The following is a 23611-nucleotide window of genomic DNA, read 5'->3' as shown; positions in this document are numbered from 1 at the left end:
GCAGTTGCTATTAGATTTAGATCAGCATGGCTCTATTAGAGGGGCCTTGTATGCGAGGTCCGCTTATAGTCTCACATGCATCTTCATTAATCTGCTTCTATTATGGAATCACTATTGACATCATACGGTGGTACAATTTTTCTACATACTGCTTCTACATTTGGTAGCACTGTTTCAGGAAACAGGCAGTATGGAGTCTTTTCCTTGTAATTAACAGGGGAGTTATTTTAAGTGGTTAAACCAAAGTTTTCCCCATCAATAAAATTGTTACTATAGGTTTCCCTACCACCACTCAATTCCACTACCTTGTATCAATTGTTACCTATGCCTCTTAAGATTTTAAGCTCATTTAGACAGGGCTATCTTTACCTTGTTTCATATTATTGTATGTAATGTGTGTTATTACCCACACAATGTAAAGCACTTCATATGTCAACGCTTTAAGATAATAGTTATGGGTGGTTGTAAGCTTCCCATAGCAGGTTGCCTTTGCAGAGATCTTCTGAATGGGAAAAAAAACAGTATGGATGATCTGTTGATAACTATGAAGACCAGACCATGGTTATGGACCAAAACCGCTGGGCAGATTAAGGACAGCATTTGAAGTCAGTGCAGGGAGTACTGACCATGTCGTCCTCCTAGTGGTCACTGCACACACTATGGACACCTCCCAGTGAATGCAGGGTAAGATATAGAAGTCTACCCTACAATTGTTCCCATTAGCCACTAAAGTAATATATATTTATATAGAGGTTTTATTTATTTTGTTGTAGATCTAGCTTTTTTTAGTAGCTTAACGCAAAGATTAAGAGCTTTCAGTAAAAATGTGCAAAAAAAAAAAAAAAAGCCCAAACAGGGTAAAGCAATGGAAACTACTTTTCTTTTAATGCAAGAAACATGTAGACTTCTACAATACAACAGCTCAAGTTAGAGGTTTGTGCTTATTGCTAGGTTGGCTTACCCAAATCATTCAACATACAGGAAATTAAGGTGGCTTCAGAATGATATAGAATTTATTTGATGCAGTAACCCTCTAATTTCCTAGAGGCAAACCCAGAAATCTAGTTTATGTAATAGCATCGTTCAACATCAAACACTCTAAGTTCCTTAGCTGTTTTCAATACAAGTCTCATCAGCAGAACAGGAGACCTAGATAAACACCCATGTGTGCAAGTGTGCAGTTATTTTATACAATATATGAATAGGCTCCTCCCACCTGATGAACTTAATCCTTCTCTGTAAGTGGGTATATAGGACCTATAGTAGACTACTATAGGTCCTATATACCCACTTACAGAGAAGGATTAAGTTCATCATCGGGTGGGAGGAGCCTATTCATATATTGAATACCATCTGTGTGTTGGAAGGTTTGCGCCAAATGTGCGTGTGTTTTTGTGTTTAAGTACTGTGTTTATTTGGAGAGGTGGACTCCATCGCATGTGAGGGGCTGCACTTAGTGGAGCGCCACATCATCTCATATTGTGTATACTACAGTTATTTTATACAAGGCAACTGGTATCTTTGATTTAGTGGTCCTTTAATACAGGTTTTGTTATTCGTGACCAACATGACTGCTATGTAATTAATAAGTAAATTAATGTACATGTTGTGCTTAAAGTTTTGTTATGGAATGAATGTATATGAATTATCAGCTGCCAACATCATGAGGCTCTTGTTTAGCCAGTAAGGCAGACATGTGAGTAACTGTTTTGTGATGCAATTTTATGAAACACCACTCAGGTAAACAGGTGCTAGAAAGATTTTCCTTCTTTGGCTGTGAGCCTATGATTGCCGAGCATTTTAATTTAGATCAGATTTGCGTATAACATTTTTGACTTGTAATCAAAGTACAGGTCTAAAAAAAGTGCTGGAAAAAATTGATGATCATGACAAAAACTATAGGACAGCAATTCAATATGATTGTTGCAAGGTCGAAACTAAATTAACCCCTTTCTATATACTTTGCCATTATGTAAGAACTAAGATTATGTATTTTAGTGGCCGTATCTCACAGGGGTTCCATGACAGAGGGAAAATATAAACATACCTTTGAATTAGGAGGCCATAGGCACAAAGAACTGAAGAGCAACCTATCATCCGTGCAAGCTTTATCCAGAAGGACATGTCACATACATGAGTTACATACAAGCAGCCTATCCAAGGCCTTATCCAACTGTGCAAGTTGCCCTGCATTGTGTCAAACATTTGTTGCAAAGTTTACACTTTGCTATAAATTTCCAGGATTAAATGCACCATGGCATTTGCACAGTAGTTTAGGAAGAGAAACTCCAGGGAGTTGATAAGTTGGTGGGACATAACTGACATATCCTCACTTCATAATATAATTCCTTAGAATGGTTGCATTCTCCTGAGATTACTGTCCTGTTGTGATTACTGCCAACACAACTCTTTGGACTTATTTCCATATCATGAGGACACTTAAGTAAAGCCATGTACATATTTTACTCTAGCCTAATCCAATGCATAGTTCCAAAACGGACAGGCGTATCCAGATAAACTCCAGAAGTGTACATGAAGGATCCGATAATTATAGGTTGGCATGACTGTTTTTTGTTGACACTGAACCCCCCCCTCAGATTCTTCTGTATCTGGAAATAAACAGTTTGTAAACCTACATAAACAGACAAGACTATGTTTAAAATGCCAAGATAAGAAACAAATTTATTATAGAGAAGAAAAATCTCTCATTTAAAATAGAAATCTGTACATCTTTGTCACAATCAATATACATGAACTGTACAAATTTACAGCAGTTCATAATTTATCAAATAAAAGACTAACAAAGTTCACAAAATAGATGGTGGTTTGTGGAAAAGACTGATACCCAATTAAGTACAAGAAATTACAAAGCAGAACTCCACTTTCTAAAAATAAGAAGTTTACTCCGTATTAGAAAACTACAAGCTAGAAATGTACAGATAAGCTGGCTGGTGAGAACGCCATAGTTCAGACAGTGTCTTTATTATGTATTTTTAAGCCTGTTGTCAAAGCAGAAAAATTATTTACTTTCAAGTTCATATAACATGAAGGATTCTCAAGTATATTTTGGCAGACTAGGAATATTCTCCAGATTCTATACACAACTATACCTATTTTCAGTGCAAGTTATGCCTGCCATATACAGTTCCAGTAAGCGTCATATTCTAAACGCCTCACCTTGCTACTGAGCTGCCAGAAATAGTAACATTGAAAACATTAGTGCAAGTTGTACTCTGCAGTGAACTGCAGAGGAAAATAAACGTTCTACAAACACGCTGAGCTTTGGGTTCAAATATTAAGTACCATCTGGTGTCACATTTAACGCAAGCAAAAAAGAAACATACTTGACTTGCGTTTCATACTGGAATTTTGAGGGCACTGGAGATCACTATAGGCTTTCAAAATAAGTTTACTAATGCTTAATGCATGGGTTTCAAGAAAGATAGGGAAAAGTAACGCAAAGAGAACGCATCCGAACGTTAAAAAAAACCAAGTGCTTACGTTGCAAAAAATGGGTTCTATTAGCGTTAACCGTGCAATAAAATATGTTCTATTAACACCAGTGGGTACAAAGCCTTAGGGTATGTACACACTGTGTGCTGTGCACCTTTGTCATCGAGTTGTGTAGGGCTTTGCTTACTGCAAGGCAGTCAGACCTGATCTAATTGTAGAGGTCATTGAGCTCTACAATAAACACTGTCAGCACACACTGATACTTTAAGTGATAACTTATGAAGGCAGACCAATGCTGTCAGAAGATAAACATGCAGTGAGCATATTTACCCAAATAGGGGTGTAATCACTAAACAAAGGTCTAGTGATAAATATATTGAGATAAACTAGTATCTGTAAAATCTATTATTGTCCTTTACATACAGGCTATTTAATGACTAAAAAGGTACTGTCTGAACAATGGCACTCACTTCAGTAAGGTCTACTTCTATTTTGTGCCCAATCTTCACAGCTGTGACATTTTAAACTTCACAATCCATCCCCATAGGAGCCCTCCCAAATTAAAGACAATATTATTCCATCTGTTACAAGATGATCCAGCCATTGACCATATCTTAGCCAGATACAGTCATCATGTTGTAGGTTTTGGAGGGACTTGTTCGTCCGATGAGAAGTTCATCTTTACAGCTGATTCTGCTTTCAACAAGAGTGCTGCTATTTTGACTACAGCCAACCAATGGTACAGATTCATAGAGAACACATATAGAACCATCCTCCCCAATGCGATAAGACACTTCATAAGGATCAATCCACAAGGTGAGTTCGCTTGGCAGAAGTTTAAACATTTCTTGGCCACTTAGGCCAATACGGTCTGCTGCTTGCCCAATCAAGGGATCCATTTTGTGGTTAATCCGAATACACCGGTAGGCAGACCCTTTGGAAGGCTTCTCTGGAAACCAATGATGTCTATAATGATCTATAATTGAGAAATAATTCATTTATGTACACTTGAAAACAAAAAACAAAACAAGTGTATTATGCTATGTAAACATAATCCTTGGCTAAATCAAGCGAGGTAAAATTGTCAACAAGAGTTTTGTTTAATTCCTGTAGTTATTCCGGATTAGTACAGTCTATGGAAAATTAAATGAAAGTGCGAAAAAAAAAAACATATAAAGCAACAAAAAACAAGAGTTTTTAACTTGAGCTTACAACATGCACATTTTAGTGTAAAAAAATATATATATTTCAAGAACACAGGTTTTTTTTTTTTTTCATACTACCATCTAAAACATTTGTTCTGTATCTACTTTACATTTAGCAGAAAATCTAGATGTATTGATCTAAATTGCATTTGAAAAAAATCAATACCCTTGAAAAAATAAACGTGATGCATTTTGTATAGTTATGAAATATCAGTAATCAGCCTGTTGGGAGTCATACGGCCATATCCCATGTTTTAGTATACTTTATGAACACAAAAGAGCAGCTGTGAATAACACATTAACCTCTCTTTATAGGTCACACAAAGCCCCAACCAGCGGTGACTACAAAGAGATAAACATGTATCACTTGAACACATTTTATAGTAATCTTGTGACTTGTGTAATTGTTCCCAGCCTTCTCCAGAAAGTCACACAAGACTAACAGGGGTTGAAGTATAGAAAGCTTATTTTTACGCTAAAAAGGGTCACATGCCAACAAAAACGGACTGTATTTTGTTGTGAAAAAAGTGCCATCTGGAGCAGAGCCAAGAGCCCTAAAGATACTCACAGATGAGCTCCAGAAAGTGTTGTTGACATTAGTCATGTATATGGGAAATGTGAAATTTGATCACTGCGTCAGAGGACATACTTCATGCACATGTATATATCTGAGGGGGTCCATTGTATGTATGTGGGGGGATATGTCCGGGCACGTCTGAAATTAAACTAAAAGGAAATTCGTCACTAGTGGGAACAAAGCTCTGATACTCAGTCTAGGGAGGAAGGACACATAACCCTGTACTTTCCAACCACTGGGGGGAGGGACGGGTCACAATTACGACATTGTACAACAAAGACTTGGCAAAACAAGCACCATTTTTAACAGGCTAGTGCTCTCTGGACGTAGTTTCGGAACATTATATATTTCTAACGACAAACAATATCGACATACACATCATAAAACATTGTGAGCGTATGGTCCCCACACAAATTACACGTCTATTCCCTGGCATGCAGGGAAGTATGACTATTACATTATAATACTATAGAATAAGGGGGCACCAACCCCCCATACTAATGAAGACTGGACACCCACCAGTGACACATCATCCGGGCTCTCCTGGCTGTCGCTCGCTATAGCTGGGACTGTGGCCTATCTTACCTGCCAGTAGCTCTTGCAGCGACTGGTTGAAGGTCTGCAGCTCACGGTCATTCATCAGACCCTTGGTCCGCAGGAACTTGGAGATAAATCCCACCGCCGCGATGATCTCTGGTTTCATGCTGGCCCTGTGGTAGTGAGTATGCATGGAGGCTGCGGGTCAACTCAGGAAGGTTCCCACCGACTTTATCCGGTTCTTGTTGATTTCTCGTTTTCAGTTTTGCGATTTTTTTTTTTTTGTTTTACTTTTCACTTTTTTTTTTTTTTTTTTTCAGGATTTTTTTGGGTTTTATTACAAACGAAACCCAGCCTGTGACATGGCCGACGAGAAGAGGGGAGCCTGGGAAGTTTATAAGTGCTGATCTCTATCTACCATCCCTCGAGAAGGAGGATGCTACTCAGCCGCCCCTGTTACATTAATACACTATCACAGCCACCACTTCCCGAAGGCAAAGTGAGCTCTGCCAGCCTAGTGCGCATTATTATAAGATGAGTAGAAGGAAATGGCGTAAAAGGGGCGTGGCTCTGCTAACCGTCCAATCGGGAGATCGCACCATTGTGACGACACCGTGTTGCGGGGAGGATAGAGCTGTGTTGACGTAATCCCTCTGCAAACAAACGAGAGCGCAGATGCGTAGGGGAAAAAATCCCCTTGTAAACAAGGCGGTCTGGTGTGGGGCGAGGAGGCGCTATGCACAGCCTTCCCTTCCGGGACGGATCAGCGTAATCATTTCTATACGTTATTTATGATCAGTTATGTTTAAGCGGGTCTGGTTTGTATATTATAGACAGGGAAGCGTATATAAATAACTATGAGCTGTTTTTCTGCGTGTGCGAGAGCCGTCCTGTAGATGGCGCTCTCATTAGAGAGAGCGCTCCGGTAACGTCATGCTAGAGCAGCTCCCTCCCCCACCGGAAGGCAACGCCAGACCATAACAAGACAAAGTCATGGTACAACAACAAAGGCAGCCGCCGGGAATACTGGGTAGGGGTCTGCAGCAGATGAGGTGGGGGTTATGCTCTGCCTTGATCCTCTCAGCTCATCGGTATGTCCTGAGTACTTGTTGACATTGACACTTTTATGCACTTTTTCTGCACTCACCTACTTGTGAGCTTAAGAGGAGAAAACTGAGTTTCAGGAAGTGTCGCATCACTGCTGCCTGAAATTATAGACCAGACTCGAATCCACGTGATAATGTGATTCATGAGATAAAAATACAAGATACGTGATTTCACACATGGATCCAGAGTAATCATATGTGGTATATATGTTATATGACGAGTCAAAAGATTAGGAACTTGTACAAAATAATAACATTCTTGGGTTACTATTTGGTACCACTCGATGGGTTTGCAAAAACATGGTAATGACAACTGACAATAAGATCATATCCAGAAAATTGCCATGTTTTTCACTGCAAAGAAATGCTATAGTAATTTTTCTTCACACCTCCATATAGGAGCATGTAATATGAGACGGACCTTATTTTCTACACATGCATTTGGTGTTTTCTAATGAAAAATCACTCAAAGGGGCATATTCAATTGTGCCGTTTCCGCGGCGCGTAAAAACTACTACCGTTATTACTGTAGTAGTTAGCTGCATTTCATCTCGCGGCTCAGGGAGCTGCGAGCTGAAATCCAGCGAGAAAATTACCGTAGTAACGTTTTTTCTGCGCATTATTACCGTAATAACGTAATGCGCGGACCGTGAGATATTTGGCGTTTCCGCTGAGAATTTGATACACCCCCAAATGCTTTTATGAGCTTTGTTTTCTTTAATAATACTATTAAGGTAAATGGAGCAGCATTTTAGGAGTGTACCTAAAGCATCTGCTGCAGATGCACTCCCCCTGCCAAAAATACTATTTTTCTTGGGCTCTGGCCCTTTCGATCAATATTTCACTTTACATGAAAAACATACATTACTGATAAAAAAATAAAAACACATTTTTTTTAAAGATAAAAACAGCATCTGTTATGTTGTACCATTGGTTGGAATTGGCACAGTTTAAGGAGGTTGCAGTCCTGTTTGCCAATGATAAGTTTTATGTAATCCATTAATTACAAGAACTATATTTGGTGTTGCACATATATTAACACTGACCTATCATCCATGGTTTTGTGTGCACAGATTGTATTTCTCATTGATAGTAAACACTATATTTGCATTTCAGTCTTAAAACATAATGACTTATCTTGTATCAATGATTGATTATACTTGGGTGTAGTTTTTGTGTTCCAGGAAGTTAATGAGTCACTACTAATACATTAAATTTAAATGGTCTATACAGTTTTTAGTAAATTCATTGGTTACTGTAAGATTCACTCTTATTTTTGTGTATAATATCCAATATGGTTTGTTAGGTTGTCTTTGTCTTGTTTTTTCTCTGCGTTGTTCTTGAATTGTGGATTTTTAGGGTTTGTAAACATGGGTGTTGAAAAGCAATAAAGATAAACACTTGTTAAATTGTGGCAATTACCCTTGCTTTAACTGAGTGTTCAATGCATTCAGATCATATTCGTTTCAACTCGTTTCAAAGGTTCCCAGCTGTGTACTGTACAAGAGTATATATAAAAAAAAGGCATACATATCTTCTTAAATACATACTTCCGCCATAACACAGTATGTGAAATCGTGGGCATCAGGAAGTGGGTTGTTGGTAAAATGTGGAGTATGTATTGTAGGAGTATGGCAATTTATTTATTTTTTTCTAAAGAACTTCATCTATAAATTTTAGTCACACAACATACAAATAACTGACATGGACAAAAAGGGGATGTGAACAAATGACATAGTGGAGTATAAACAATAGAAGAAGACCCATCCCGGTTGGAGTAATTGCATAATGTAAGTTAGTAAACAGATTACGTTAACACAGAATTGGTGAAAAACCATGTAGAAGTGTGACGGTGGATAAGGAGGAGGGAAGAAGGAAGAAATGGGGGTGGTAGGAGTTGATACCTAGCCTGAGATCCCTGGTGACTGGCAGACAGACAAAGCGTGGCAGAATGCGGTGTGTATCCTACTCAATAATGTTCACAGGAAGAGGGCCGAAACATACCTAAGTTGGTCACGAGGTGGGACGGCACCAGAGGTACTATTCTGTGAACCAATTGCACCAAATTTGCGAGAATTTATGTTTTTTTTATTTACATATGCAGAAATCTTTTCCATGGACTTCAAATACCAGATTTTATCAAGTAATTGTTGTCTAGAGGGAGGGTCTGGATTTTTCCAGTGCTTCGCAACTAGGCATCTGGACACGTTGAGTATCTGAATGGACTGACTACTTGTCTGAGTATTTGTCTAGGACTTCAGTAGGGAAGCCAAGGAGAAAGGACCATGGCCATTTGGAAGCTTGGACGGTAGTGATGTTGCTGATGGGAGCAGCAACATCATCCCAGGAAGAGGTGATTCTTGGGCAAGACTACCAGATGTGGAGAAAGGACCCCTGCTCTCCACAGTCCCTCCAACATAAGTCAGAAGTGGAGCATATAGCCATTTTTATATCTATTACAAAAAATATTTACACCGCTATAAGGCTAATGCTACAGTTTGAAGGCAGTGATGAGTAGAAGAATGTGTTGGAAAGAGAGGGCAAGATACCATAGGTACTGGGTTTATCTATTGGTGTCTAAATGCCTGTGCTAGAGGCACTTTTCTCTCATGCTCTTGGTTTCGGGGGCGTACTCTCAAATATGTAATTGCCTCTTATGAGTTCTTGGGGATTGTATGGTCATAGGACTTTTATTCTAATATCCTTTTTCCCCCATAAGCTTTTTCCTTTCAATACTGTATTTTCAATTAGAATATTAAAATAGCTGCTTTTAGCAGGTTTGTGTTATCCCTGCTTTGTTTTTGTGCATCATGCTAGCAAGGGCTGTGAAAGACTGGTGGCATTTACAAGCTATGCCATGGGAGCTAGCACAGCTCTGCACAAAAAATGTAGCTGAATCTCACTACCTCACTGGTGACGGAGGATTTAAGCAGTGAGGATGGAATGGAGCGACGCAATAGGCCACATGAATGATAAATACCATTACCATGCGTATACACTTTTGATGAATGGACTCGCTTGTTCAAAATTCTACTTTTTGGAACTTTATTTTCGATGGTAGTCACTAACACGGCACTAGAAATTCCAACATAGTTTAAAACGATGTGACAATATCGATTACTGTAAGCCTGAGAATGATAAAATCACAACTTGCCATCTAACACACATCAAGTTTGTCCGAAACCTTAAATCCCCATCCTTTGTAAAATGCGAATGGCACAAACCTCTTAAGTACAAAATTACGTCATTTACAATGGCCACAGTGAAAACGCCGCTTTTAAAGCGCCAATACCTGGACCCCACGCCTGCATAATGGAATACAGGCGTAAAGAACAAATGCATGACAGATTTATGTTTGCTGTGAAAACAACTTCTAAAGTGGATACACATGTGACAGAAAGAATTCAGGGGGTTGCCTTTTATGTCAGTTACAACCTTTAGGGCTTGTTCACAGTTTTCTATCTGGAATTCATTTTTACATTTCCAAATCACTATGTAAACATCACACCTCTCCATACAAACAGAATTGTATACTTAATTAAAGTAAGTAGCTTTAGTTTTATGATTATATATATATATATATATATATATATATATATATATATATATATATATATATATATATATATATTCTGTAAACTATATGAGAATAGCCATTTGCTTTGTATATTGGCATTCATTAATATGTTTAACATTTGCCCTGCTGAAATACAAATAAATATCAATAGTGTAACAAAGTAGCACAAAAATGGTGTAATGCTTTCCATTACCAAGCTTTGACATTTCACTGCAAGATTTCCAAGTGTACTTTTCTTTACAGAGGAAGAAGGAAAATACTCGAAAAAGTTTTATCTTTTGAAAAAAGCGGAGACTATTCTTTCAGAGCAGTTATCATCAGGCCCAACTTCTGTTAGTATGTACCCTTCCTCAGTTTGTTGTTGAGCCAGTTGGGTTCACAGTTAACTAAGTTTTGTCTAGTTTGTTTTTAGTACCCTAGGGAGGTCCTTTTATATCGCATAGCAAGTTATTTGTTATTTACACAGGGGCAAGTATCAGTGATATGTCTAGCTTATCAGGAAAGGAACAACCGCATGGCCAGACCTTTGCTCTCTTGGAAGGGGATGTTTAGTGGACCGTCTGTCAGAACATATATTGACTGTTGCCAGGATAAACTTTTAGAACAGATGGTATAGATGTCTTCACCTTTAGCAGTCGCCTTTCCCATAGAGCTAGTGTTGCTCACGGGTACTAGGATACCCCCAGGACTTCACTCTAGCGTAGTAAAGGTTTACTTATGGTGGCCGTAGCGCAGATTGCAAGGTCAGACTGGAGGCAGGAGACAACTATCGGAGTCAGTCCAAAGGTCGTGGGTCGGCAGCAAGAAGGGTAAACGGACAGGCCAAAGGTCAGGTCAGGTAGCTAGATAGGAATATCCAAAAGAAAGGCAGGGGTCAGGGGCAATCAGTTCAGGCAAGGTCCAGAGTCAAGCCAAGTGTCAACAACGATAAATAGAAATCGGGCAGAGTAATCACAGACTGAGCTGGTCAGCAAATGTGAGGCAGATTTAGGATGCTATACCTGGCAGAGAGGTTAAGCCCTCCCTGCCTTAAATAATCAGATTGTCCAATCATAGGACACAAGCCTAATCAGCCCCAGGAGGCTGCTTAATTAGAAAAAAAAACCACAACAACTATGCATGCGCCCAGCTGCCAGAGATGCCGGAATGCTGCGCTGATTGTAGAAGCATCTGGGATGGAGTTCCCGTAAAATGACATCCTGGTTGTTGCCATGACTACCAGGGCACAAGAGGACGCGGCACCATAATCTATCTTTGAGTGGGTTACAAGTCTGGGCCAACATAACTGTAACTTGCCCTCAAAAATCTAATTGTATTGTTTGAATTGGTTCTGCACCTTGTCATTGACCCAAGTGGTATTGCTTGCATGGCGGTCCCACAAGTTGTCTATCTGGTATAACCAAAGGATGGTGCCACACTGTAAATTCTACTATACCTGGGTCACATTACCTCTTTGTGTTTCTGTAATAACATTCATGTTGCTATTCTTGCTTTTGAGCACCTGCCTAGTATCTAATCATCTGTTTATGGTGCCAACAAACCTTCAAGTAGTGTCCTTAAGTACGACCTGTAACCGCTGCTCGCTCCTACCGATGTCCCGGCTTTTGTCATGACAACAACCGGGACCTCTGTCTTGACCATTGCCAGGGCAACATCCGGGACGCTGTTTCAATCAGCGCCGCGTGCCGACAACGCTGGGCAGCTGTGCGCGCCCGCAGTAATGTTATAGCCTATGGGCTAATTATTAATAATGTATGCAGCTTCTGGGGCTTATAGAGATTCACTTTTCCCCTCTTTCCTGATTGGTCACCTTGTGTATTTAGGGCAGGGAGGGCTTAGCCTCCCTGCCGGTTATAGCATAGATTTTGTCTGTTGCTGATCAGCTCCTGTTCTGTTACCACTGTTCCTGTAGATACTCTGCCTCTCTGTTATTGGACCTTCCGTTGTGACCCTTGGCTTGATATCCGGACTTCATTTGTTTGCTGATTGCCATGACCCCTCACCAGATTCCTGGGTAGTCTTGTTTGCCACCAGCTCTGACCTTATTGCTTATTCCTGACCATCCTGTCTGCTTCGGACCCCTGACCTAGGCCTGCCTTCGGACTTCTCGCTACTTTCCAGATTGGCTCCTCCTACCTGTCCGATGTGGTGGTGTTCATAAACTTACACTACATAAGAGTTAAGACCTGGGGGCATCCGAGTACCTGTGAGCACATCAAGCTCTACGGGAAAGGCGGCTGCTATAGACGAAGACCTCTACCACCGGTTCTGTAAGTTTATGACAAGACCCGCCAGCGTACCACTGTAAAGTAGTAGCTTTTATAGGTTCATAGACCTAATAGGTTTGGATGATTTATAAGTATAATAGTTTAATGTCATTTTTATGGGATGTTTCTTCTTTGGAAGTAGATTTATAATGGTGGATGGCGGCTGTTTTAAATGTTTAACTAAAAAAATGAGAGTATGTCTTGAAACTGGAACAGCATTAAAATGTTAACTTAGGTACCATTGTTCTCAATGGAATATACTATACATGTAAAGCATATGGAGTTTTTGCAGACTGCTACTGTGTAAAAATGAAACACAAATCAAAAATTCAGTAACTAATTAGCTGAAAACTTTATATTTAGTTGTGAACTGTTTAAATAAACAGTTTGATTGTGTGATGGGGTTGTGTTTCTTATTGCTAAATATTTATATAATCTATATAAGCAGAGAAATGAGAATGTTTAAGATGACAAATGAATCCTATAAACATACTAATATAATGTTCTTAATAAATGTAGAACTGTTAAGAATGCAAAGTAACTTTTGAATACTAAGTGCATATTTACTTCATACAGTTTTCTCAGTGTTTCATGAGTATAATCACTTTATTCAAGTGCATACTTACCACCTATGAAGCAATGTAAATTCCTGTTATAGTGTACACTAGGGCAATTTTTTTATTATAGTTCCCTTGCCTTAAAATTGAATAATCTGCTCTATAGTATAGTTTTTCTAGGATCACCTCATCATCACAGTTGTAGCTGAAAATAATTGAGCTAATAATCAATTTACATGTCTCTTCATTTTCTTAAGTCAGTGTTGTGCCAGTCTTTAATCATTTAACATCATTGATCCAGAGCGAATATTGATTGCCATTTTTGAGTCATGAATGATTTTTTTTTGGTTTGCAAGCAAAATTGGTGAAGGAGTCAATGCTGTTGAAAGCGTTTTGCCCTCTTTATAATGTTCTGGTCTCAGTAGCGATTGCTTATGGGTCACTCAGGATCCACACTGAACATTTATACCTTCAGTGCATAACATTCATATTAAATTGTGTTGTTCAAAAATTGGTAGAGCAGGATTCGAATGAATTGGTTTCTGCCCTTTTACGGTAGCTTTTCGGATAGCTCTGGTCCAGCACCGGCAAATCACTCACAGGGGTAGATTCACTGGGCCGTGTTGTTCTCCAATTAGTGAACAACACGGCACACACACTATTACCGTTAATATGGTAATAGCTGTGCATTATCGTTACTATGGTAATTTTCCTGCTGATTTTTGCTCACAGCTCTGTGAGCCGTGACCAAAAAAATCCACTGAGAAATTACTGTAGTAACGGTAATAATGCATGGGATGAGTTGTTCTCGAGAACAGCGCGCCTAATTGGATCTACCCCACAGAATCATGTGATTACCTTAAGTCTTGAAGGGTTGAAATGTTGACTATTCGTAATAACAAAGACAACTGATAAAAGAATGTGTAAAAGTTATATCTTTTTCCGATCACTTAGTTTCACGCGAATTTCCTTTTAGAAAAATAAACCACGCACATTTACCATAATGCAAACTACATATTTACTCTCTCATATTACACATTGTGAAGAGATTAAACTTGAAAACATGTTTAGTCACTGGAACCACCCCTTTCATTAAATAAAACTTTTAAATTTTTCTGCTAAAATATTGTTTGGTTTAGCCTCATTAAAAGTTTAAATTAGTCATGAGAGTGTGGGAATGAGACTTTTGTGCCTCTGTAGTTTAGGCTTACGTTGGGAAACATGAAAAATATGTTTCTCCACCAAAGTACAATAGGAAGGCGTAAAATACATCCCATTAAAGGTATAGATTGCTGGAAAGTCTGCTGTGCCTCAAATACTACCATCTTGTTCTGTAAATCTAGGCACTGGTGGAAAGCTAGGTGTACTTGCACAAATTAAGGCCAATGGCACATCCAGAAAGTGGTTTACTCTACGTGAATGAGGCCCACTGAGGTAAATTGTGAATACGTTGTTTCACTTTGCATGCACCACCTGAAGAGCAGAGCGCAGGCCTTAGTGGGATTGGATCGGCATCAGCAGGTCCTGCCCAAAATTCTGTTATGGAACTTGGCAATGAGCCTTGGTGGTCCTAAAATGAGGCAGACCATCCAGGCACAACGTGCAAAACCAATACATTTTGCGATGCACATCTAGTACACTTTGTTAATGAAGTCCAGTGTTTTTCTTATTGATTTTCAAGTCAAAAATTAAGTTTGTTTTTACTCCTATATTTTCTTAATTCAACGAGTTATATTGTTCCTCACTGCTTTAATTGGAGCTGTCTGTAGAGATTGTTACATGTTTTCAGGTATACTTTTGCTTCATTTTGGTTAAAGCACATTAATATATATATATATATATATATATATATATATATATTATATATTATATCTCTAATATATAAAAGAGAAAATTTGTCCTTCTGTCTGTCTTTCTATACAAATCCCCATTTTTCAAGCGAAGATCATGAAATTTTGCATACGAGTGTATTAAAACATGACGGAGGCAACTAAAAAAATGTAAAATTGAAATTCATTATGGGGTGGGGGTGGCGAGGGGGGTAACACCTAAAAATCATCGAAAACGACCATCACTCTGGAATGTCTGGAACAATTTACACCAAACCTGGTACACATATGACTTACAGTCTGACAACAAATATTGTGGGGGCAAGACACCCCTAGCACTCCTAAGGGTGGGGGTGGCGAGGGGGTAACACCTAAAAATCATCGAAAACGACCATAACTCTGGAATGTCTGGAACAATTTACACCAAACCTGGTACACATATGACTTACAGTCTGACAACAAATATTGTGGGGGCAAGACACCCCTAGCACTCCTAAGGGTGGGGGTGGCGAGGGGGTAACACCTAAAAATCATCGAAAACGACCATAACTCTGGAATGTCTGGAACAATTTACACCAAACCTGGTACACATATGACTTACAGTCTGACAACAAATATTGTGGGGGCAAGACACCCCTAGCACTCCTAAGGGTGGGGGTGGCAAGGGGGGTAACACCTAAAAATCATCAAAAATGACCATAACTCTGGAATGTCTGCAACAATTTACACCAAACCTGGTACACATATGACTTACAGTCTGACAACAAATATTGTGGGGGCAAGACACCTCTAGCACTCCTAAGGGTGGGGGTGGCGAGGGGGGTAACACCAAAAAATCATCGAAAACGACCATAACTCTGGAATGTCTGGAACAATTTACACCAAACCTGGTACACATATGACTTACAGTCTGACAACAAATATTGTGGGGGCAAGACACCCCTAGCACTCCTAAGGCTGGGGGTGGCGAGGGGGGTAACAACTAAAAATCATCTAAAACGACCATAACTCTGGAATGTCTGGAACAATGTCTTGGAAGAAGTTCCACCATGTCACACAAAAATGCTTTACAGGCCCTCAATCAAACACTTCAATTTTTAAGAGGCAATGATTTACTAATGGGTGGAGTCACTGTTGTATTGGCTGAAGATTTTCGACAAACATTGCCGGTCATTCCAAAAGGAACAATGGCGGATGAAATTAATGCATGCCATAAATCGTCACATCTTTGCAGGCATGTTCGCACTTTGCGACTAACCACAAATATGAGAGTTTCTCTGCATGGCAACACAATGGACGGTCAGTTTGCTGATCATTTCTTAAATATTGGTAATGGTTTAATGCCGCTTCATCCAGTAACTGGTCTCTTCATACTCAGAGAAACACTTTGTAACAGTTGTGTCTTAAAATTCTTTAAATCCCGGGCAACGCCGGGTATTCTGCTAGTGTGTATATATATATATATATATGTAGTTGCCACTCATCTGTACTTGATGTTCACTGGAGGTTTTCTCCCATTCCTGACCAGACTCTTTGTCATATTTTCATGAGTTATCCATGTCGCAATGATATGATTGTTTTATTGTATTAGAATTATGCAGAGAAAATGACTAAAATAGGAATAAACATTTTGTATTTTTTCCCCTCAATATGCAATTAGTACAAGCCCACATATTTATCCTAAAATATAACCGATTATGTCTAATTAGTATATAAATACCAAATATACATACTTTACTAAAGGTCTAATATAATTATAGAGCCCGAGAGCAAATTTGCATATTTTAGTTATAAATGTTTTATAGGTTCAAACCACCTTTGCCATCAGTAAAAAATAACAACAATAATGCAAAAGATGTAAAATGAGAATGATGTTAAATAAGGATCTGGTAGGGGTTTTCTTTATTCTCAATATTTGCATTACCAACCAGCAAAGGAAAGTAAAAATATTTAATCTCTGGACAATTTCAGTAGTGTCCTCCCTGTAGAAATTTCTTGTATTGGTAAATTTTCCTACTCGTAAGTTTCAAGTTTTTCAATTCATTTTGTATAAAAAAGACTTTTTATTTGAATTTGTAGAAAAAATGTAAAAAGATCATCAATTTTCATTAACCTATTCACAAAAATCTGGGACAGACATCATCAGTGGAAACATGGGATAGATAAAAACAGTTTCAGTGTAAGTTGTGTATCAAGTCTTCTAGAACCTGTCAGCAAAATGTTAGTGCAAACATATACATTTCCAATATGAACATATGCACACCAGTTACAACCGAAACCTAAATACACTTCTGCTTTGGCTAGGCGATTATCAGGTATTGCCTGTAGCTGTTGCCATAACATTAGTTAATGAATGCTCATTATTAAGTTGGAAATTGCAACTGAGCTTTGCCAGCTTTCCAGATGCATTGCCAGCCAGCTAAAATCTTGCTTAGCTCTAAATTAAAGTACATGTGGCCTAATCTCGCATGGTCAAAATGTGATCAAGTCTGATCAATACAATATAGGATCGAAAGTGTTTGTGGTCAGTTGCTGACATCCCTCCATAGGCCCCCCTGAGATCTAGTTGTTTTGCCTGTCAATTACCAGATCTGTGTGATATGGCCTTCTGCATAGTTGGTATTGCAGTCGAGCTGAATGAGTGGATTGTCAATGATCCAAGTAAATACGTCTCCATGCATTGTAACCCGCTAAAATCTACATCACCTAATTATGAAATATTATGAAAAATAAGTGTAATGCACATAAATCAAATATCACTATCTGATTAGGAATCTTAAGCAATTATTTGCTTAATTACTGGCACATGAGTTACAAGTTTTGTTGTCAGACAAAGGTTTGATTTTTAGGTAAAGACTGCAGTCTCCTAAAGCAGTGGCGCACGCAGGGGGTGTTTCTGGGTTTTCAGAACCCCCCCCCCTCCGCTACCTAAGTGCCCGCCATAGCGGCACTGTACTATACAGCAGCCGCGGCGCTGTATTGCACTGCCGTGGACGCTTCTTTGACAGCGCCGCGGCTGCTGTATAGTACAGCGCTGCCGAAAACGGACCTGCTGCGCATGCACAGCAGCTCTCTCGCGTGTGTTTTTTTTTTTTTTTTTTGGATGGGGGGGAAACCCCCCCTAATAATCCTGCGTGCACCCCTGTAAAGGGCTGTAATATATGCATGTAACAAGTGGGTTATACTGTGTGCCAACTGGTGCAATCTTAACCATTGTTACTTTGTACCTGTGTGTGGACAGTGGCAATTGGCATTCCGGAATCAAATATACAGTCACGTTCTGATACATAAAAAAGGCACACAGCATCATGTTTGTAAAGTATTTAAGGATACTGACATGATTTGCTTATATTCTTCATAGCAAAATGTTTTGTTCTTTTTTGCATTTACAGATGTAACAGATATTTTTCTACCTTGTTTTTCTCGTACAGTATTTTAATTTTAATGGTCAATACATACAGCGCCGGTGCTAGGGTCCTTGGCGCCCTAGGCACAGTGTGATAATCGCCGCCCCCCTTGTGTGAAAATCGCCGCCGCCCCCCCCCCATGTGAAAATCGCCGCCCCCCCCCCTTTAAAAATCGCTGCTGCGCTTCCCTCCCCTCAGCTCCCCTCCCCACACCTCCCCATGTCTTTTTTTAACTTACCTGCATGAAGCTGCTCCTCTCTGCTCTGTCTTCTCCCCTCCACTCACAGACACTGTCGGGCCGTGATGATGACATCATCACGGCCTGTCGCTGTCAGTGAGCGGAGGGGAGAAGACAGAGCAGAGAGGAGCAGCTTCATGCAGGTAAGATTCAATAGCCCCTTCCCTCCTCTCCTCCCCGTGGATTTCCGTTTTTTTTTAATTTCGAGGCGCCCTAGGCAATTGCCTAACCTTGCCTAATGGGAGCGCCGGGCCTGAATACATAGTTTGCAAGCTATATCATGTCACCTACTTCTGTAAATTCTTCTGCTTCGTAAGCTGTTCATTAGCAAACCCTGATCGTGTAAGTATTGCTACATAGTCGCTTAGCATCATGTGAGATGTACTAACTCTGCCCATATTCCAACAATTTGGTCACATTGGATGAACCAATGCTCTCATTATCTGAGCAATATTAATCTGATGAAACACCACTTTTATTAAAGTCAAAGCCCATTGGGTTTTGTATTTAATAAAATTGCCGTTTGAAGAAAATGACTTCAAAGCGCCTGGGGAATTTGGAGGCCATGGCAACACCTTATACTCGTCATGTTCCTCAAGCCGTTCCTAAACAATTTTTTGACATTTCAATCAGAGAATACCGTTGACATGAATGGGTGTACTTGGTCTGCAGCAATGTGTTAGGTAGGGGGATTTTTCTGTGCTTGTTCCTTTTAGGATAACCCCACCCTTTCACGCACCTGCTATGAGCCTATAAATTGAGCGACTTCCACTTCTGTATTTGTCTGAGAGGCATGTTGGTGTCAGTAGCTGAGGGGGAGTGCTGGTGTTGTATTGCTATATGGAGGTTTCTGGGGTACCTCTTGGTAAGTTAGCTCTCAATTTAAAAACACATATATGTATGGCGCAAATATATGGGACTCTCACTGTTTAAAATTAGGACCACCCTATTAGCAAAAGTGCCATGGAGTGGCGGGTGACTTAAACATACATTTGCAAATGTGTGCAACTGAGACTTTTGCATTTTTATGTACAAGTAGAAATGGCAGCTCCTTTGCTGGCTATAGCAGTCTGTTGGGGGATTTTTCTGTGTTTGTTCCTTATAGGATAACCCCACCCTTTCAAGTACCTGCTATGAGACTATAAATTGATTGAGCAACTTCCACTTCTGTACCTTTCTATCATAGCCAGCATTACATTTTTCAGAAGTTTTTTCCACAATAGCTCTTCTGTGGGATTGTACCAGATAGGCTAGCCTTCACTCCCCACGCATATCAGTGAGCCTTGGCCGCCCATGACCCTGTGACCGGATCACTGGTTGTCCTTCCATGGACCACTTTCGGTAGGTACTAACTGCTGCATATCGGGAACACCCTACAAGACCTGCCGTATTGGAGATGCTCTGACCCACTGGTCTAGCCATCACAATTTGACCCTTGTCAAAGTCACTGAGATCCGTACACTTGTTCATATTTTCTGCTCTCCTGTATGTATGTATGTGTATATGTATGTATGTATGTATGTGTATATGTATGTATGTATGTATGTGTATATATGTATGTGTATGTCTCTCTCTGTCTCTGTCTCTCTCTCTCTCTCTCTCTCTCTGTCCCTCTCTCTCCCTCTCTCCCCTTTTTTAGACGTGACTATACAGTATGTGTAGGAGGCCATGCTTGGTTTACAGCTTCTGTATGCACAATCCCTGTGTTGGCAAATAGGCCTTCAAAGAAGCAAGTTAGTACTCAACAGACTTCCTTTCAGGATCTAACAGCTAAAGACCAAAACAAGCTCTGATTAGCACAAAAAAGCGTGACTTTAATGTTTGAGTCTGAGGTTGAAGTCTATTGCTTCATCCATTACAGTCTTCTATTGTTTCTTTTGCTTTACTGGTACTTGTTGTGAAATGTATTGTACTTCTAAAAATAAACTTTTATGAGATTAAAATTGTACTGCACAAAGCTAGTCCCTTATCCTCTGTATAGACAACCTTATATCCCTGCTACTTTTGTGACATTTTATATAATTTTTAAAGTACAATTGACTGGGTTTAAGCATCTTTTTTATTATTGTTGTTAACATTTATTTCTATAACACCAGTATAATGCACAGCATTTCAATCGGGAACACTGTAATTACAGAAGACTGTTCTATTCAGACAACGTAATGATCCTTGGTGTGTGTGTAATAGTATTTGTAGTCAGATTAGCTATTGGGAACAAAGGACAGACAGAGGGAAGGTTAGATATATTTGGAGGCAGAAAGAGAATGTGGTTTAAATGAAATGTTGAAATCACCCAAGATGATGATGGGTATGTCAGAGGATAAGAAATGGGGCTTAGAAAATGTTCACAGAACTGCTGGTGTAACCCAAGAGGTAATAATAGATCACAGCAAGACGCAGAGAGAACGGGTTAGAAATCTGGATAGTATGTACATGAAAAGATGGGAATGTGAGTGAAGAAACATGTAAAAGAACGTTAAAGGCTGTTTCAGAGTGAGATGTACACCCGCTTATGTAGGTTATCATGTTTTTTCTCACACTATACATGCCCATAAGCAAGCATACTAATGTAGGCCAAGCACAATAAAGGCATGTTCTTACAATTGCGTATTGATTCAGACTGGGAAAAAGACACAGATAGGGCAGTAGAAGATTTATTTCCAGGTGGTCAGGGGCCGGTGTAAGTAGTCTAGGATGATGATGATGACAATCACTAAAACAAGCAAAATACTTGTAAACAAATGTTTGCAAATTATTCATATACACTTACTGATACTTTAGAAGTCAAAGGTGAGGATTTTGCGAGCATGTTTTAGCAATAAAATGTTGTTCTGGGATTTTTTGTGGAAAGCAAATTCGAAGCCACAGACATAGTGAAATGAGCAAAGTCAAGTATTACATGTGCAGTAATAAAATATATCAAGATAGTTTTAATGTGAATATTGCACTTATTGCATTAATTAGAGAACTTGAATAGTCATCAACAATAGTTGCTTAGATTTAGTTCCTTATTTTGTTGCTCTTCATATGTTGCTACTTTTAATAGTGCTTGCAGTCTCATATTTGAATATTTTCATAGGTGTAGAAGCAATGTTACCTACAGGTTATAACTGATAACAAAAAGGAAAGCTATAAAACTTTCCATTAGATATTCCCTTGGTGAGCTGCTACTTCAAGATTGACTATCAAAATGTTATTGTAGTCAGTGCTCTAAGCTAATCTTTCTACTTATGAAGATATAGTTTGAGGCAAAATTCTGCACAACTGAATCATGAGCATAATCTCTTTGGGTTTGAGGTAGACTCATCTCATAAGTACCCATATTTTATGGTGAGGAATTACCTGATAAAACTGCACTGGTTCTATTCTTGGATCATACCTGGTAAAACTCCGGTCCTGAATTGGACTTACACTTTGTACCACTGATTTGTATTGCCTAGTGGCAGGATAGAGGTTTATCCTGGTGCTGGAACTAATTTCTACATTTGCATTGACTCTGGTTTGCCATTTGGTAGTATGAAAAGACTAAAGAGCAACATTGATATAATGAAGATGCTGGCACTGAAGAGACATATTTATGCTCCGTGAGTCCTTCACATACTGCTGCTCTATTTTCTTATACAATCTGCTGATCAAAAGCTGAGGGTCAAAAAACAAATCATCTGTAACAATTAACCGTTGGCTTTGTGTTAAATAAAAAAGTTAGTTCAGCCTTCTGACAGATCCAAATTTGTAAGTCATTTACAAAGTAGTAGAAAGAGATAAACATGCATGTTACTGTTATTCACTTTCATTGTGAAAAGCTAGTTTCACCAGTTTATTCATCTTAACGTGTTTTTTTTGCCTATTGCTTGCATAACATTCCTACTACACTGTACATTCTTTGTGTTTATTTACTTTAAGTAACTTATCTGATACTGTAATATCTATATTTGTGTCACAGTAAATGTTCGTGAACTTCTGTGACATTTACATGCGTAATACAGAAAATATTGCTAGCTAACCAAATACACACATTCTTCTAAACAATATATTAGTGACGTTTTTTCCCCCTGGTTTGCAAATACTTTTGTATTTGTACATTAGCACCTTTTTTATTTTTAAACATTTGACATAATGAATATTGCTTAAAGCTTTGTGCTTGTTTTTGAACCAGCAAGTAACTTGGAACACCATGTTCAATATACTGAATTGCATTTAAAAATTACCCGTCTTTCCGGAAATCCCCCATCTCATTAAATTGTTTAGTAGTAGCAATTATAGAAGAAAGAGTCGGAGATTATGTATGTTTTTATGTCATTATTACGTAAAACAGCAATTACTTCCTCCTCCCTTCCCCCTGTCCTTTTGAACTTTCTGGATTATGGGTTTCCAGATAAGATATCCCATACCTGTATAACCTGTATATAAATTTCTATATAAATTGTTGTTCTTCTTCATCATAAAAAGACTGCTGGGGGGTGGATATATCAGTCTCGCATCAAAAGTAAATATATGAATGGTATCACTTCTAAAAGGATGGTTAACCATTTAGAATAAAGCAATTTACAAGATCCAAGACAACAACATGTATTTAGTACTAGGAGGTTATTATGTGAAATAAACCTAGTTTATAATTGGCTGACTAAAGTGATATATCAGAGGGTATCACTGGATTAGTTTACTATGTGTTTAAAATGCATTTGATCCAGTTTACCTACTTTAGCACTGCATTTGACACTATCTAATAATAAATACGCAGAAACTGCAATATTTAAGTTTTTGACTCAATGCTGATAGACTTAGCAAAGGTTTGCAATAAAGATGTGATGCAGAATAGTTATTTAATATCCGGTTTATCAAGTGGTAGTATGCTATC

The 23611-nt window shown here is 38.9% G+C and overlaps 1 protein-coding gene across 1 annotated transcript; it reads right to left on the bottom strand.

Annotated features, from left to right (window-relative positions):
* Positions 1-2655: 2655 nt before the first annotated feature.
* Positions 2656-6282, bottom strand: BTG1 (BTG anti-proliferation factor 1). Its single transcript, XM_075209392.1, has 2 exons — positions 5821-6282; positions 2656-4429 (listed from the first exon to the last, which is right to left on the bottom strand). Exons 1-2 carry the CDS (start codon positions 5963-5965, stop codon positions 4068-4070), a joined length of 507 nt encoding a protein of 168 aa, XP_075065493.1. The 5' UTR covers positions 5966-6282; the 3' UTR covers positions 2656-4067.
* Between the last annotated feature and the right edge of the window lie 17329 nt (positions 6283-23611).

This window comes from Mixophyes fleayi, chromosome 4 (genome assembly GCF_038048845.1).
Source record: "Mixophyes fleayi isolate aMixFle1 chromosome 4, aMixFle1.hap1, whole genome shotgun sequence".
Taxonomy (NCBI): Eukaryota; Metazoa; Chordata; class Amphibia; order Anura; family Limnodynastidae; genus Mixophyes; species Mixophyes fleayi.
This window is presented reverse-complemented; position numbering and strand designations above follow the sequence as displayed.